At 47.4% G+C, this 16,430-nt stretch overlaps 1 protein-coding gene across 1 annotated transcript in view; it reads right to left on the reverse strand.

The window, feature by feature from the left end:
• Positions 1 to 16,430, reverse strand: part of EP400 (E1A binding protein p400) — a 115,885-nt gene that overhangs the window by 71,675 nt on the left and 27,780 nt on the right. The window contains exons 9-17 of the mRNA XM_060250300.1: positions 14,606 to 14,746; positions 13,661 to 13,739; positions 11,069 to 11,121; positions 8,608 to 8,665; positions 7,568 to 7,657; positions 5,655 to 5,762; positions 5,041 to 5,234; positions 3,928 to 4,105; positions 2,252 to 2,388 (exon numbers count right to left, since the gene is read on the reverse strand). Coding sequence (XP_060106283.1) covers positions 2,252 to 2,388; positions 3,928 to 4,105; positions 5,041 to 5,234; positions 5,655 to 5,762; positions 7,568 to 7,657; positions 8,608 to 8,665; positions 11,069 to 11,121; positions 13,661 to 13,739; positions 14,606 to 14,746 — 1,038 coding nt within the window. The remainder of the gene's footprint in view (positions 1 to 2,251; positions 2,389 to 3,927; positions 4,106 to 5,040; positions 5,235 to 5,654; positions 5,763 to 7,567; positions 7,658 to 8,607; positions 8,666 to 11,068; positions 11,122 to 13,660; positions 13,740 to 14,605; positions 14,747 to 16,430) is intronic.

Raw genomic sequence — 16,430 nt, forward strand, 5'->3', positions numbered from 1 at the left:
TCCTTAACCCATATTTTTAGAACTCTGCATTTAATGCAGCATTGCAAATTCACAAATTTGCGATCCCGTGAACTCTAATGCTACCGTTTTATTGATTTCAGTCACTGTGTTTTACTGCACTGTTGCAAGACACCTTCGAGGCTTTCAGGGAATGGCAGGGTATAAATATTGATTACAGGGCTCTCCAGACATACAGATAACTACAGCCTCTGGGTTCAGAAAATACTGCAGAATTCCAGTGCTTCTCAGAAACGACTAATGCAGAAACATAGAGCTGCAAGGGACTTCAAGAGTCATCTATAGTCCAAACCCCTGCACGATGCAGGACATTTACAACTACCTGTCAAGTGCCTTGCCATGAGTTATGCTTCAGTGTCAATGGTTAATTGTACTATGCTTTGCACCGCAGCTTTTGCTTTCTTATCTCTGTAACAAGCAGCAAGATTCCTTTCTACCGGCCCGAGACACTACCAGAGGACCTCAAGGCCAGGCTACTGATAGAGCCACACCTGCTTAGGATAGAGAGTGGACAACTGGGGAGGGGTTAGATTTACCCGCACTTCGCTTCCTGCCTTTGCTTAAAAGTTATGACTGTTCTTCTAAAGCATATATAAGGAAGCCATCCCATTGGCCCGTTAGTCTTAGCAAAACTAGTTTTGCTACCAGTATCATCAGTGACTAAATAAACTGCCATTTACTGAAGTGGACTGTCTGTGTTACTGGGGTCTTGACACTACCTTCCCTTCCCGCTCCCCCAGTGACCGCTGCCTCTATGGCCAGAGGAAGGCCAAAAACCTCCAGGATCCCTGGGCCAATCTGGCCTGGAGGACAGTTCCTTCCTGATCCCAAAGTGGCAACTGACATTACCCTGAGTGCATAAGAACGTGCCACAAGAGCCGAGCACTGGCTCATCCCTTCCTGCCCTCCCTCCTTCTTCCCCACCCTCCCGCTAATGACCTGGGCAACCACTGCTGGAAAGAGGAGGGCAGATTTGAGGGGCTCAGATCGGGTCTGAGCCAGCAGAGCTCTACTTCTGTACTCCCCTCGACAACCCGAATGTACTTGAAGCTTTGCTGTGAAGATTCCTAAATAGCTCTTGCCAAACAGCACTTTCCTTGGGCACCATTTGGCAACCTGAGTATACTGCCTTTCTTCGCCTCGGTAAAGCAAAAAGTAGGGACTTTGAGCTTCCTGGGCCTAGGAATCCAGTCCCCCCTTCTTGCTCTGTCAAGACCTCTGAATGCAAAATTGGAAGGAACCTCCAAGGTCATCTAGTCCAACCCCCTGCACAATCGCAGGAACCTCACAAATGCCTCCCCCCCTACACATACTTACACAGTTTTTTGCCCAAAAGATGGCAAAAACCTCCAGGATCCCTGGCCAAACTTGCCTGGAGAAAAATTGCTGCCTGATCCCAAAGTGGTGATCGGCATTTCCCTGAGTGTGTAAGAAAGGGCCACGAGAACTAAGCACTGATGCGACCCTTCCTGCCCTCCTAATGATCTGCCAAAATTCACAGACTCAGCATTGCTGTCAGATGGCCATCTAGTCTCTACTTAAAAACCTCCAAGGAAGGAGAGCCCACCACCTCCTGAGGAAGCCTGTTCCACTGAGGCATTGCTCTGTCAGGAAGTTCTTCCTGATATTTAGCCAGGAACTCATTTGATTTAATTTCAACCCGCTGGTTCTGGCCCAACAGTCTGGGGCAACAGAAAACTATTCTGCACCACATTCTATCTTATGAAACTGTAGTTTATTGTCACAATAATTTATGGCTGCCCTGCTGATGGACCCCCTGATGGCCCCTGGGCTTTGGCCCACTATTTGACACAGAGTGTTGGACTGGAAGGGCCACTGGCCTGATCCAACATGGTTTCTCTTATGCTCCTATGTAAAAAATCCAGCCATATGCCTTGACAGGTGAGTCTTGTGCAAGTCAGAACCTCCCAGCCTAACAACCTCACATGTTTGTTGGGAGGCTAAACCAGCAGTCTGAGAGTGGGTGGGATACACAAATAACAAGCGGATAGTATTAAAACACAGACTAAGCTGCCCTACACGGAACCAGACGACAGCTTTGTCAAAATCAGTACTCTCTCTTCAGACTGGCAAGAGGCTCTTTCACATCATCGACTACCTGACCCTTTTACCTGGTGATGCTGGGGACTGAACCTGGGATCTTCTACACGCAAAGCAGAGGCTCTTCCACTAAACCTCAAGAAAGGAATGGAACAGCTCTAGAACACAATACCTGTCTCTTTGCTCTCAGTTCTCGCTGGCTGCCAATATAGAGAAGGATTTTCAGCCCGGGACACCAACGCTTCAGCTCAAGTTCCCACTTCAGTATGCTACAGCTCCGAACAACAACAAGGTGAGGGCCCCAATCACCTGCGAAGGAACCAAAAGGAGAAGAATGGGGGGTGGGGGAAATTATCACATTTACAAGGTCAGCCTTGCTGTACAAGTTGTTGATTACCCACTCGAGATTCAAATGGCTTAAAGCAGGGTTTCCCAAACTCCACCCCCCCCCCCCGCCAATGGCCTGGTTATTTTGACACTTCTCCTTTGTGGCCCACTAGAATTTAGGGGTGGAGCCAGGAGGCAGGAAATGATGTACAAACTTGCTTAAAACTCTTGCGATATTTTGTTTAGGAAAGGTAGAATAGGGGGATTTTGCAATGCAATTTTAAAAATAAAAATCAAGAAAAAGCACAAGGATCACAGGGGAAGAAGACAGGGGAAAAGAATGACAGGAAGGGAGGAGGAGGGAGGGAGAGAGAGATAGAGAAGGAAGGAAGGAAGGAAGGAAGGAAGGAAGGAAGGAAGGAAGGAAGGAAGGAAGGAAGGAAGGAAGGAAGGAAGGAAGGAAGGAAGGAAGGAAGGAAGGAAGGAAGGAAGGAAGGAAGGAAGGAAGGGAGGGAGGGAGGGAGGCAGGGAGGCAGGCAGGGAGGCAGGGAGGCAGGGAGGCAGGCAGGAAGGCAGGCAGGAAGGCAGGCAGGCAGGCAGGCAGGCAGGCAGGCAGGCAGGCAGGAAGGAAGGAAGGAAGGAAGGAAGGAAGGAAGGAAGGAAGGAAGGAAGGAAGGAAGGAAGGAAGGAAGGAAGGAAGACAGGAAGGAAGACAGGAAGGAAGACAGGAAGGAAGACAGGAAAAGACTGCCTGACAGAAAGGGGGGGGAATAAAGCAAATAGGGTTGTCTTCCAACACCCTTCCAGACATTGAAAGTGACCTGAGGTGGGGAAGGGAGGAGGAGGAGGGCAAACTAGGAGTTTGCCTCCCCCCTCCTCCCACAGTGTCTCGCCTAGTTTGCCCCCACCTCTTCCCTCCCTTCCCCACTTTCAACGTCTGGAAGGGCTCCACTTCGGGCTGCGTAAAGGCGGCTCCCCCCACCGCCGCCGATCACCTGATGGAGAGGAAAACAACAGCAGGAACCAACCCGGTGTAGAGCTGAGCCCCATCGCCAGCCCACCCCTCGCAGGATCGGGATGATTCTAGCACGCTGAAGGAGGCTTCTCCCCCTCCAGAAGGGAGAGAGAGGCAAAACTCCTCCTCCTCCAGCCTGCTCTTCCGACAATGTCGAATCAGGCAGGGCCCTGTTGAAGTGGGTAGGGCCTCCCAGCTTCCTCTGATCGCGTGGGTGGAGGAGGGGGGCGAAGCACGGCTCGGACACTGGGGAAAGGAAGGGAGGGGACGGGCCCTGGTGGTGGCAGCGAGCCGAGGCTCGTCGTGCGGGAGGGGGGTGTGGCCGAGCGGCCACACTGCTCCAAAGGGCAGGGGCGGCAGCAGCAAGGGGGGGTGGTCAGAGGGCAGGGAGTGGTGGCCCGGCTCTTTACAGGCCACGGACCAGTCCCGGTCCGGGACCCGAGGTTTGGGAACCTCTGGTTTAAAGAAACAGAGCCCAAGCAGAGGGCACGGCAAATCCAGCTTACCCTCATTGCATGCCAGGTGTGCAAAAAATGCAATGACTTGCACTGTTTTGCCAAGGCCAGCCTCATCTGCCAAAATGCCATTGAGATTCTTCTTGTACAGCTTTGCCAGCCAGTCTAAGCCGATCTTCTGATACTCTCGAAGGGAGCCATACAGAAGAGGTGGGGTGTTGTATTTGACCTGCAACAACATCACACACGTGTTTTTGATCTGGATTCACCTTTCCAAGACAGTAGGGCAGCCCTTTGGCTTTGATGGATCGAGGGCAGCCAAAGAATTTTTCCAACCAGTTTATCTTCATAGGAATCTCCACCTCCAAACCCTTTCATGATGCAAAAGTGAAACACAAGAAAAAAATGGGATAACTGAAACCAATCGAATAGTTAAAGATGCACCAGTGTCTAGACCAGGAGCCCCCAACGCTTTTGAACCTGTGGGCACCTTTGGAATTTTGAGATGGGTGGCGCAACTACAAAATGGCTGCTGCAGGAGGTGGAGCCCAAAATGGCTGCCTCAGGAGGTGGAGCCAAAAATGATACCTCCTCTCCTCATAGAAGGGGGATTTTAAAAATTATGGTAACCTCCCTCCTTGTTGGGGGGGGCAAGGGAGAAAGAGAAGAGGGAATAGAAGAAAGTGGAGAAATGGATACTATGGTAAAAATGCAATTATAACTGAGTGGGTTTCCACCAATAAAGTGAAGTAAAGCTAAAGGTAGTTCCCTGTGCAAGCACCAGTCGTTTCCAATTCTGGGGTGACATTGCATCACATTTTCATGGCAGAATTTTTACAGCGTGGTTTGCCATTGCCTTCCTCAGTCATCTACACTTTCCCCCCAGCAAGCTGGGTACTCATTTTACCGACCTCGGAAGGATGGAAGGCTGAGTCAACCTTGAACCAGCTACCTGAACCCAGCTTCCGGTGGGATCGAACTCAGGTTGTGAGCAGAGAGCTTAGACTGCAGTACTGTAGCTTTACCACTCTGCGCCACGGGGCTGCTTCCACCAATAAAGTAGTAAATAATAATTATGTGCTGAGAATCCTCCCTTCATCACACTACTGAGCTCACAAAAAAATACGAGCCCACAAATGTACTGAAACAACCAAGAACACTTACAGCAGTTGTAATCCGGGCACTCCCTTTTGGCAACAGGGTTTCAGCTGCAGCCGCCACTTCTGCTATGTCTCTTCCGTGCTTCTTGGTAGGGATGGCTCTCTCTACACCCTTGTACTGGTCAATGCTGAGGAGGGAGTCTATCAGAATAATCTCCTTCGGCAGAAGCTCCCTTTCGCTGGCGAGGTCTTCCATTTCTAGCCAAGCAAACATCGGACAACCAATTTGCACAGGCTGCAATTTGTAACGTTCGACACACGGGGTTAGCTAGAACCTGTTTCTCCACTGGTGGAAAAGGGAGGGAGGAGTCCTGACCACTCAAAGGCTATGGCCAGGGGTCATGAGACCTGCACGGAAAAAAGCCCTATGGGACCAAGACAGTGGCAAGAAAGGGAAATGAGCGAACTTGAATGAAAAAGCTGGCTGGACCCAACCCATTAGCAAATTCTGCAAACTACATCCAGGAGAGCGAATCCAGAATGATGTAAGAACATGGACAAAAGTCACAGAGAACCAAGAAAGCAAGTGCAAGATGAGTAATGATTTGAATACACTTTCTCAGGGTCATCGGTGCCTTTCTAAGGACCTTTCTAACAAAACACCATTGCAATGCATACCTTCTTCACTGGTCTCTTCCTCGATGTCACGCTTCGGCTGGGGCCAATGGAAATTCTCAGCAAAGGCGCCTTCGTACATCTTGACCAAATCGTCCAAAGGCAGTTCAGCTGCACGTGATGCAAAAGGAAGTCATGAGATGACTGCATCACCCAAACACCAAAGAGAGCAAGATTAAACAAGAACACGACTTCTTCGATGGTATCAAGGACACTTTGACGATCATACTCCAACATAATAAAGATCTCAATTGAAATCTGACTGTTAGTTTGCCATAGAGCAGCACGTGACATTACAGAGGCAAGACCCTTGTGGTGACATGATTAGATCGTGGAGTTAAGATAAGGGAGACCTAAGTTCAAAGCCCCACACTGCTTTGAAACTCGCTGAATCACCCTGGACTGGTCTCAGTCAACCTAACCTGTACCCGAGATCTTCTAAGGACAGAACAAGGAACTATGTATGATTCTCTGAGCTCCTAGGAAGGGCAAAATTCTGTTTGAATATGCCAGATGGGGAGGGTAAAGAACTCTATTAGTGGCTTCTGACCAGAGGAAAGGGAGTCACAGTCTCTCACTGATTTCCAACTAGCCTTATGCCACTTTCACGCTCCTCTTCTCCATGGGGCTTCCGTCGAATTTCACACTATCTGCCCCGGGGCTGCAACTAGCTTCACCCTTTTCTGTGCAGCAAATAGAAACTGGTTTTTAGAGGAGCTTGTTTGCTGCGCGAAAGAGGCAAAGCAAGTTGCAGCCTCAGGGCAGCTTGTGCGAAAGCCGACGGAAGCCCCGCTGAGAAGAGGAGAGTGAGACCGATGTAAGTCTAGTGGGAAATCGATCCCACTCTTTTTAGATAGCTTGTTCTCACCCACTAGCAGCCTGAGTAGCTCAGCCAAGCCAGATCTCTTCAGCGCCTGAAAGCTAAGCAGAGTCATCTACAGTCTATCTGGGGGTTGCTATGCAGAGGCAGGCAAGAGCGAATCACCTCTGCTTAGCTCTTGCATTGAAAGCCCCATGAGGGGTTGCCATGCGTTGGCCGAGACCTGACAAAACACATTTATGATTCTCAATCATTTGGATGCTGCAAGGAAGCGGATAACCTCCTGGCCAGCCCTTCTTTCCCACTGCCTCTCCCTTCTTGTCCAAGGCAAACCCTTCTCAAAAGTAGCACTGAAACGGAGGCAGCAAGGGCAAGGCCCTGCCCGAGACCTCACTGCTCCATGCTCAGCTAGCCGTGCCTGCCCTCTGCATGACTTTACCCAGGTAAGAGCATCGGCAGCTTACGCAGAAGGTCCCATGTTCAATCCCCAGTGTCTCCAGCTAAAAATGCCAAGCAGGAGGTGATGTGAAAGACTTCTGCCAGAGATCCTGGAGAGGTTTTGTGGCGCTCATCCCCCCCCCCCATTTTCCACAGATCTATTGGGTACTTCATAGCTGTACTGTAAGTTGACATTATCAGGGAGTGTGGCATGCAGGTAACAAAGCTATGGAAACCATACAACATAACTTGCATTGTGCATCTTTTCCATCCACTTGTTCTCCAGAAAAAAACAAAGAAAGCTCAACAAACAGGAATGACAATAAGAATCACAATTACAATTAGGAATGTTCATATTCAAAATAACAGCTTAATGAAAGACAGAAGCCCAAAATAACCATATTCATACCCTTTCCTATTTGAACTCATGAAGCTGCTTTATACTGAATCAGACTCCTGGTCCATCAAATTTAGACTGGTAGCAGCTCTCCAGGGTCTCTGGCAGAAGTCTTTCACATCACCTACTGCTTGGCGCTTTTAGCTGGAGACACTGGGGTATCGAACCCGGGACCTTCTGCATGCCAAGCGCATGTTCTACAACTGAGTCATGACCCCTCCAGACCACAGACATATACACAATAAGTTTGTGTGTACTTACCTTCCTTGGCCAAAGTGGACAGCTCCACCTGATGGTTTACGTTTCCTTCTTTCATTTCTTGCTCTTCGATGGTCTCTTCTTCATCTTCAACTAGAACACAAAAACGGATGTTCAACAGTCAAGCCAAGGGCAGGAAATGGCAAGTTCCAACCAGACTACCCAATCTGACAGCACGGCATCCACTAGAGTGGACCTGCGTAACAAGAACTGAAAACACATTTCAGAACGTAAGCACACTCTGTCATTTCAAATTGTCTGCGCGGGAAGCAAAGCCTTAAGTCCCACTGACATCAATGGGACCCTTCCTTTATTTTGAACAGATTAAAACTGGACCCAAAGAGCTATTATACTTCCCCTCCAAAATGGAGGCACAAAAGGGAAGGACCATGACACTCTCTCAAAGCACCTGCGGGCCAAAGGTTCCAGCCTCATCATCTCCAGATGCAAGGTCTCAGGAAACAGGGGTTGAGAAATACTTTTCTCCACCTGAGATGCAGGACAGTTACTGCCTATCGGGAGTAGGCAATATTTAGCAGGGTGGAGCAACGTTTGGACTGGCTAAGGCAGCTTCACATGAATCATATTTGTGAAGCAAAGGGCCCATAACTTATTGGCACAGCTCATGCCTTGTGTGCAGAGGGACCCAGGTACAACTCCTAGTAACTGTAGTTATAGGGAGCAGGTACTGGAAAAGACATTCTACTGTCTGAGTTCCTGAAGAACCAGTGCCAGCCGGAGCAGGAGATGCCGAGCATCTGGTGTCAGATGCCATTTCTTCCACAGATAATTTCAGGATCTGCTCTTTCCCCCTCAAAGTGTTAATCTGGAGAGAGTCAGAAATCGGGATACTATCACTAAATGCAAGCCCCACTGATTTGCACAGAAGGGGTGTAAGTGACACTCAGTAAAAAGCGTGGTGGGGTTTTGGTGATACTGAAGATGCATCCCACCAATCTGTCTATGGCATTTTTCCAGAAAAAAGGATGGCTCTGGCAGAAGAGGCTTTAGCCTGCCAGCCACTAGATGAGAAAGCGGCCAACCTTCATCATCTGTCAGCGACGTGCTTGCCTTTCTCTTCCTTCTGGATGACCAAGAACCCTACAAAAATGAATATAAAGGTTTCAGGTCTATTGTAAGAGCACTCGAAAGCATTCGTCAATATCGGCATTTACAGCTTTGCACTGCAAAGCAAAATGAGACGATAATCCTCGCGAGGATGCGTCAGTCAGCGGTTCCTCATTGAAACAACAACAGCCCCTGCAGCGTAAGTTCAAACGTGATAACTCTCATCTCCCCAGTTTATTCTGTCGTTCCTTGTTAAAGGATTCTGTCTTGAAGCCATTTGTAGGGAACCAGCTTAAGAGGAGCTACTCTCAAAAGGCAAAGGCTCATCCCACCTTTCTGGCTGAAGAGCAGAGGAACAGGAAGGAGGGCAAACATCCATCCTAAAAATTTCCCCAGAGAACATGAAATCAGTCACTCGCTGCCTTTAGTTGCCTCCTACTAAGCACAGGTGAAAATACCCAGAAAAATCTGGGGTTACTCCGCTCTGATTTTCCAGTAAAAAAAAAAACCCTCTCAAATCAAATATCCTACTTCGAAAAGAACGAAATGCTTTTTGAAGACACGGATTTATTCACTCACAGTGGGCTGAATTATGACTACAGCTTTTAATAAGGATAACTCCTATGTGTGTTGCAGATAAAAGCCCGAATAGCTCAGACTAGGCTTGAAAGCTAAACAGGGCTGGCCACAGATGGGAAACCACCAAGGAAGGTTGGGGTGGCTATGCAGAGGAAAGCAATGGCAACCTCTGCTCATCTCTTACCTTGAAAACTCTGCGAGAGGTTGCCAGAAGCCACTTATGACCTGACAACACTATTATAAGGCTGCAGACATGCACGCTGTATTTTCAAGGGTATATTTGCTGTTTGAACATGACTAGCTTTGCCTACAGCTAAGCTGCTATAATGTCTATAAACGATAATGCACTTTTTTTTTCTTTTAACTCATTTATTTTCACTTATAGCCCACCTTTCTCAATGGGACACAAGGCAGATTGCAGTTTGAATCTGACAGCAAAACTATTCCGTCGATCGGCAGATTTTTAAAACGGCAGCAACGTAATGCTGTCAAAACATCATAATGCATTGAAGCTGGGACTGAAGGACTGGGATGGAGGAAACCATATTGCTGCTGGCGAAGGTCGTCTCCCAAGATGACCCCTTACATCACAGCTGTACGCCTCTCCAAGAAAGCCCCCCTGAACAAATTCACCTGTTTGTGGGCTACTGCAGACTTTAGTTTCTAAAAAGCTGACCCGATACCCAAATATGCTGCTACTCAGGGTTTTATTTGTAGGGAGAGCTCAGCAGGAACTCATTTGCATAATAGGCCACACACCCCTGGCATCACTATTGTTTCACACAGGGTTTTTTTGTAGAGAAAGCGCAGCAGGAACTCGTTTGCATATCAAGCCACACCTCCTGACACCCAGCCAGCTGGAACTGCGTCCCCGTGTGTTCCTGCTCAAAAAAAAAAAGCCCTCTTGCTACCTCTGTTGGGGTTGTCTGAGATTCTTTCCACACACATAACACATGTCCTTTTGCATACTTAAAACAAATTGCGCGTTTTATTTCCACTCCCACCCCTTTTCCAGCTTTACAAAAAAGCAGCGGATATATACTTGGGAGACATTCTCCTCTGGCATCTCAGAGCCTTCTCCAGAAGCTGTTTACTCCAGTAGCCACAGAGGCAAAGAGAGGAGTGCACCACCACTGATCCTCCATGCACCAGAGAGCTCGCTGGGCTGCTTGAAGTCAGCTGAGCTAGCCGGGAAGCACCTCCCTGTTACCTCCATGGTACCCAGATGCAGAGAGAGGAGAAAGCCAACTTGGGGGAGGGGGGGAGAGAGGCAAGCTCCTCTCTGTGCTCCAGTATCGTCTGGATCATGCCAGCTGATGTCTGTTTTACTTTGCTACAACACAGCTATTTGTCTGAAAGTGAAAAGACGGGATCAGTTCTGTGGAGGCTTAAGCTACGGATGTATTCATTTATGTATCTATATTAGGACAGGAAAATGGCCCTATTTTCAAAAAGGGTCCATTCCCCAAACAGAAGCTTCTGAAAGCCAAGCTCTTGGAAGACACATTTCAGCTTTACCTTTACTTCTTTCATACTCTGCCTTGCTTCACGATGTGGACCCAAAGCAACAAGCGTCATTCTTTGTCTGCTCCGTTTTTACTCTTGAACGGCTGAAGAAGCAAAGCAGGGACTTCCCAACTTTCCATCCCCCCTCCTATTTTCATGGCCATTTCTGTATCCTCCTGTTCTGTTTGTCAGCATCCTCAGGCAGCCAAGCCGCCTTCACTGTCTTTCATCTTGCTCAAACTTCTAACTGGGGAAACTCGCCATGCTATGCTTTGATCTTTCCAGTACCAATAAAATTGAGAACAAACATAAAATAAGAAAAGGAGGGGGAAGGGGGGGGAGGGACCTTACCAAGTCACTTTCTTTCTCCAACAGAATTTCTTCCAGATACCTTGCATCTTTGCCTGTAAAAATTGCAAAAGGTTTTATGCTTCCTGTAGACCACACAACATCCTCCATATTTTTTTTTCAAGCTGAACAGAAACAACAACTTAATAGGCAAGCCAAATGAAAAGGCAAGCTCCCAAATTCAGAGGCAGCTGTATGAAATTTAAAAAGGTAAAGGTAGTCCCCTGTGCAAGCACCAGTCGTTTTTCGACTTTGGGGTGACATTGCTTTCACAACGTTTTCATGGCAGACTTTTTACGGGGTGGTTTGCCATTGCCTTCCCCAGTCCTCCACGCTTTCCCCCCAGCAAGCTGGGGACTCATTTTACCAACCTGGATGGAAGGCTAAGTCAACCATGAGCCAGCTACCTGAACCCTGCTTCCACCGGAATCGAACTCAGGTCGTGAGCAGAGCTTGGACTGCAGTACTGCAGCTTTACCACTGTGTCGCGAGACTCCTTTATGAAATTTGGGAAAGGCTCATTTAAAAAGTGGTTGGAGAGAATGATGGTTCCAGGCAACACTGCCCATGAGATCTCCTGGGAAAAGTATCTTCTTTGCCGGATATTCAACCCAAAACCCACAATCAACACAATATAAGCCCTCTAGTCTCCTTCATGGCCTCTAGCAAAGCAAGCCAAGGTACTATATTAATCTGAAAAGCAGATGACCCTGAATATAAGATTATCCTCTTAAAAATGTTATTTGCACACACAAGTTACTATGGGACAAAACATTAACTTGCATGCAAACATAAAACACTCCCCCCTCTTTTTGATTGCACATCTGAGGGAAGGCAAGTCTTGAATTTAAATATATACTGTAGCTTACAGTAGTGCAGAAGAGATGGACCATGCCATTGACTCAGAGAGGAAGTACAAGGACGTTTGGGTCATGTAAGCAGAGGTGATAAGTCATGGTAGTTACTGGGGTGGCATGGGGACAGTGCAGGATGATACAGGCTTGGACAATACTCTACCATACCCTATTAATCAATGCTGGGGACTAGCAGGTACTTTTTTTCTTAATGTTATTTTTTCTCATGGAGTCTGAATGGGGGGAACGTGGGACAAAAGGGTGCAGTTTCTTGCCAGCTGCCCCACCATGCCCTCTGGCAAAAAAACAGGGTTTTTTTTTTAAGCAGGAACTCCTTTGCATATTAGGCCACACACCCCTGAAGTAGCCAATTCTCCTGGAGCTTACAGTACGCCCTGTACTAGGAGCCCTGGAAGTCCTTGGAGGACTGGCTGCATTAGGAGTGCGTGGCCTAATACGCAAAGGGGGGTTGCTGCTACAGAAAAAGTCCTGGAAAAAACAATCTCAAATCCACAGTATCACAGGAGGACGGTCCAAATCTCACCGCATTTTGCATTCTGTCTAATAAAGTCTGGGACAAGTGCATCACTAACCTTAGTACATTTTTAAAAAATCCACCACAACTTTACTTGACTTGCAATAGCATAGCTTTGATATTTCTTTTTCTGACGCATCTATAAGCCCACTTAAAGTATAAGCCATCTGTATTAACAGGAGGGGCTACAGGAGTCCCTTAAGACAGTTTTTCCAGCCAAAACTGTGGTCGTTAAGTTGCTTATAATTGACTCCATGGCAGCTAAACCTTGAAACAGCCAAGAAAACCACCAAAGCAGGTCACTCGCAGATATAGTGGTGATTCTCTATATATATCTTGCCGAGGGGGAGGGGAATTCAGGAATATGACTTTATACATTCATCTAAGGGGGCAGGAAGCAAACAAAAATCAGGTTTGGTCCAGATGAAAATGATTGTTGGGACTTGCAAAATGTCAGCCGCTGGGACAGGGGGAACAGAGGGAAATAGGGGGAAACGGGCCAGTGAAACATCAGAGTTCTCAAAACCCTGAAAAAATGCTGAGGTGCCAATGGGGACAACTTCCAACTTTATCCCTCTGCCCTGCCGCAGTCCTGCTTCTGTATCTTATTCTTAAGTTTATATACAGCAAGCAGCACACAAACGGTCAGCAGCATACATTCTTCTGAGGCCATCCACAGTGCAAGATGCCCTCCACCTCTTCCCATCTTCTGAAATGAACTCGTCTCCCCCTCCTTACTGAAATGAAGACTAAACACACAGTGCCGGATTCCTTGTCTGATGGAAGTGTGCTTAGAGCACACGAAAGCTTACGTTCTAAATAAAACTTAAGTTGGTCTCAAAAGGTGCAACTGACTCCTGTCTTGTTCTACAGAGGTGAAGTGAATGCCTTCTTCCCATTTGCCCTTGCCTTCATCCCCCTCTTCTCAAATTTTAGATCCTCAGAGCTGGGACTTGATTTTACACACTTTTTAAAGCGTTGGGTGCATTAAAAGTGCCATATAAAACCACCATTCCATATATACAGGGAGAATCGAGGAAAATCAACAGCCTCCTTTCCCCACCACTAAATGTCCTACAAAACATAGAAGACCTTTATTACCCATCTTATATTATACAGTAGTTACAGGCTGGGGCCTTATATTTAAGCAAAACCACCATACGTTGTGGCTTCATTCAAAGAAAGCCACCCGCATAAGATCATTACCTCTCCTTGAACGCCTCTTTAAATTTAACGCTTTCCTCCTTTTCTCTTGAAATTCAATCTGCAGCTTTATTTCCACAACCTGAAACATGTAAGGCAATATTTAGGAATGTAAAGAGAAGCCATGCTGGATCAGGCCTGTGGCCGAGCTGCGCCACACACTGGCCAAAACCCAGGTGCCGTCAGTAGGTCCGCCCACAAGGCCAGCGCTCCAGAAGCCCTCTCACCATTGCCCCCCCAAGCACCAAGAATATAGAGCATCACTGCCCCGTTTACGAGACACACAACTATTTAAAGCCTTAACCTATTTGAATGGAAGCAAAAGAAGAACTGGCAAATAACCAGCATTACAAAGGATGCAGCTGACATAACAATTACCTCCCAAGACCTGCTGCTGCAGTTTACCTGAAAGCTGGTCCCAAAAAGTATTCCAAAGCCCAAGCTCCTCGCTAGCAGTGTAAAATCATGAAAAGAGGGCTTGGCTCTGACTGTACAAGAATATGATCTCTGCACAGTTGCAAAGAGTTTTTAACCCGTGGCCAGGTCTTTTTTTTTGTAGCAGGAACTCCTTTGCATGTAGCCCGGATGCACCACACACCCCTGATGTAGCCAATCCTCCGAGAACTTACTGTAAGCCCTGCAAGCTCCAGGTGGATTGGCTACATCAGGGGGTGTGGCCTAATATGCAAAGGAGTTCTCGCTGCAAAAAAAAAGCCCTGCCTGTGACCACTGACTGAAGAGGCAAGCTCTGGAGAGGAAGTGGGAGGTGCTGCTTAGTCCCGCCCAAGCCAAATCTTTATTTGGGGGGAAAAAATACTGCCCCCATCTGGATGGAGATGAGATCACCCTCTGGACCTTCAGGTGACGTCAAAGCAGGGAGAACCTTTTAAGATAAGGATGTCTGACAACCAGCTGGGAGAGGACAGTGGGGTGCAGCGGTGAAGTTACCTGCTCAATATTAGACCAGAAATACTCAATTTCTCTTGCAATCGAGGCAGCAATACGCCTGAGCTTGTTCTGCTCCTCTTTCTTTGCTCTCTCTTCGTTCAGTTTCTTTTCATCGTGGTAACGAGCCACAGTTCGGACCATCTGATAAATAAAATGAAAGAGCTGACAAGAGCTTTCCACCCCCCTGCAAAAACTCAGTTATTGTCACTTACAGTGCAGCTTCTGAAGTCACTTTAGTAAATCATGCCATTTCCCTCTGCAAAACTGACTTGATAGAAAAAGGTTACAGTCTGTAAAAGACACATATTTTGAAAGGAAGCCCCTAAAACATCTGACCATGTTGCCTAGCATTCTACTGTCTGCTTCTACCTCACTTTTCTTCCTGTGGGGGCCCCAAGGGCTTACAATATTCTTCCTGTCTCTGTTTTATCTTCAAAACGACTCTTAGCGGTAGGTTAGGATGAAAGGGTGTGACCAGCTCAAGGTCACCCAGTAAGCTTCCATTAGAGAGTGACCTCCCACGTCCTAGTCTGACACACTAACTACTCCACACCATACTGACTGTTAATGACCAACCACTGATGTCCAAGACAATGAACCTGCAGGCTGCAAGAGAAAGGGGCAGCAAAGGTCTTGGTTCACCCTCCGACATTATAGCACACTAGCTGTTTTTTCCCAAATTACCGCACAAGGTTCCTAAGGTAGGGGTGTCAAACATCTGGCCCTGGGAGCCAAATCAGGCCCCCAGAAGGCTCCTTTCAGGCCCCAAACAACTAGCTCGTCTGCTTCCTTCTCTCTCTCTCTCTTGCTTCCTTTTGCACCTCAGCTTGCTTTGCAAGGGATGCTCAATCGCACAGGAGCTACAGAGCAAAGCCTCTATTTTCTCCATTGGCTGAGGCTCCTCCCTGCCCTGGTCTCCTGGGGAGGGAAGGAAAGAGCCAGAGCTTCCTTTGCCTACTTCCCTGGATCTCACGGGAGAAATACAAAGAAAGCACCTTTAAAACCAACAAGTGCTAATGTTTTAAGCATGTTTTATTTTAAGGTTTTTTTTAAAAAAAAAATTAGTCGTGTTTGTCTGTGTCTTTTAAGAAGTTCATATCTCTGTTACTTTATCTTAAATAGGCACACACAAGGCCCGGCCCGACACAGCCCAACATGGTCTCATTTAGGTCAGATCTGGCCCTCATAACAAATGAGTTTGACACCCCTGCCCTAAGGAGACTTGACACAGAGCTCTGCTCCTCCATTACTCCGCCTGCTTTCAGAAAATGCCACATGCTCTGCTCCTTAGCATTAATCACACAAAGCCTTGCACACTGAGCTTGGTTCAAGGTGAGGGTTCGTAAATGAGATCATCAGTGATGACCACAAATTCTGACAGCCAGCAGGCCAAGCCTCCAGTTGATTAAAATTATCCTCTAGAACAGATCCAGGACAGTCAAGGTTCAGCCTGCAGGCCGGATAAGAGGCCCCCGAGGCATTTTTGACTGACCCAAGAGATGCTACCTATAACAAATGTTTAATAGAACAGAGAGAGAGAAATCCAGGGCACGGATATGGTTTGATTAGAGATGAGGATTATACATCTCCCCGCCCCCAAACTCAATGGATCACTTGGGGGCCAGTCACTGCCTCTTAACATAACCTACCAGAGTGGTTATGAGTATAAAACAAAGAAGGGGAGAACTGTCCTCAGCTTCCTGGAGGAAGAAAGGGAGATAAGAATGCAATTGAGATATTAAATAGTTTAAAAGTATGGGGAAAGTTTGCCCTCTGTTCCATTAATGAGGAAAATAAAACTTTTTTGAAGATGTAAAAGTGTCAC

This window comes from Heteronotia binoei, chromosome 11 (genome assembly GCF_032191835.1).
Source record: "Heteronotia binoei isolate CCM8104 ecotype False Entrance Well chromosome 11, APGP_CSIRO_Hbin_v1, whole genome shotgun sequence".
NCBI classification, from domain to species: domain Eukaryota; kingdom Metazoa; phylum Chordata; class Lepidosauria; order Squamata; family Gekkonidae; genus Heteronotia; species Heteronotia binoei.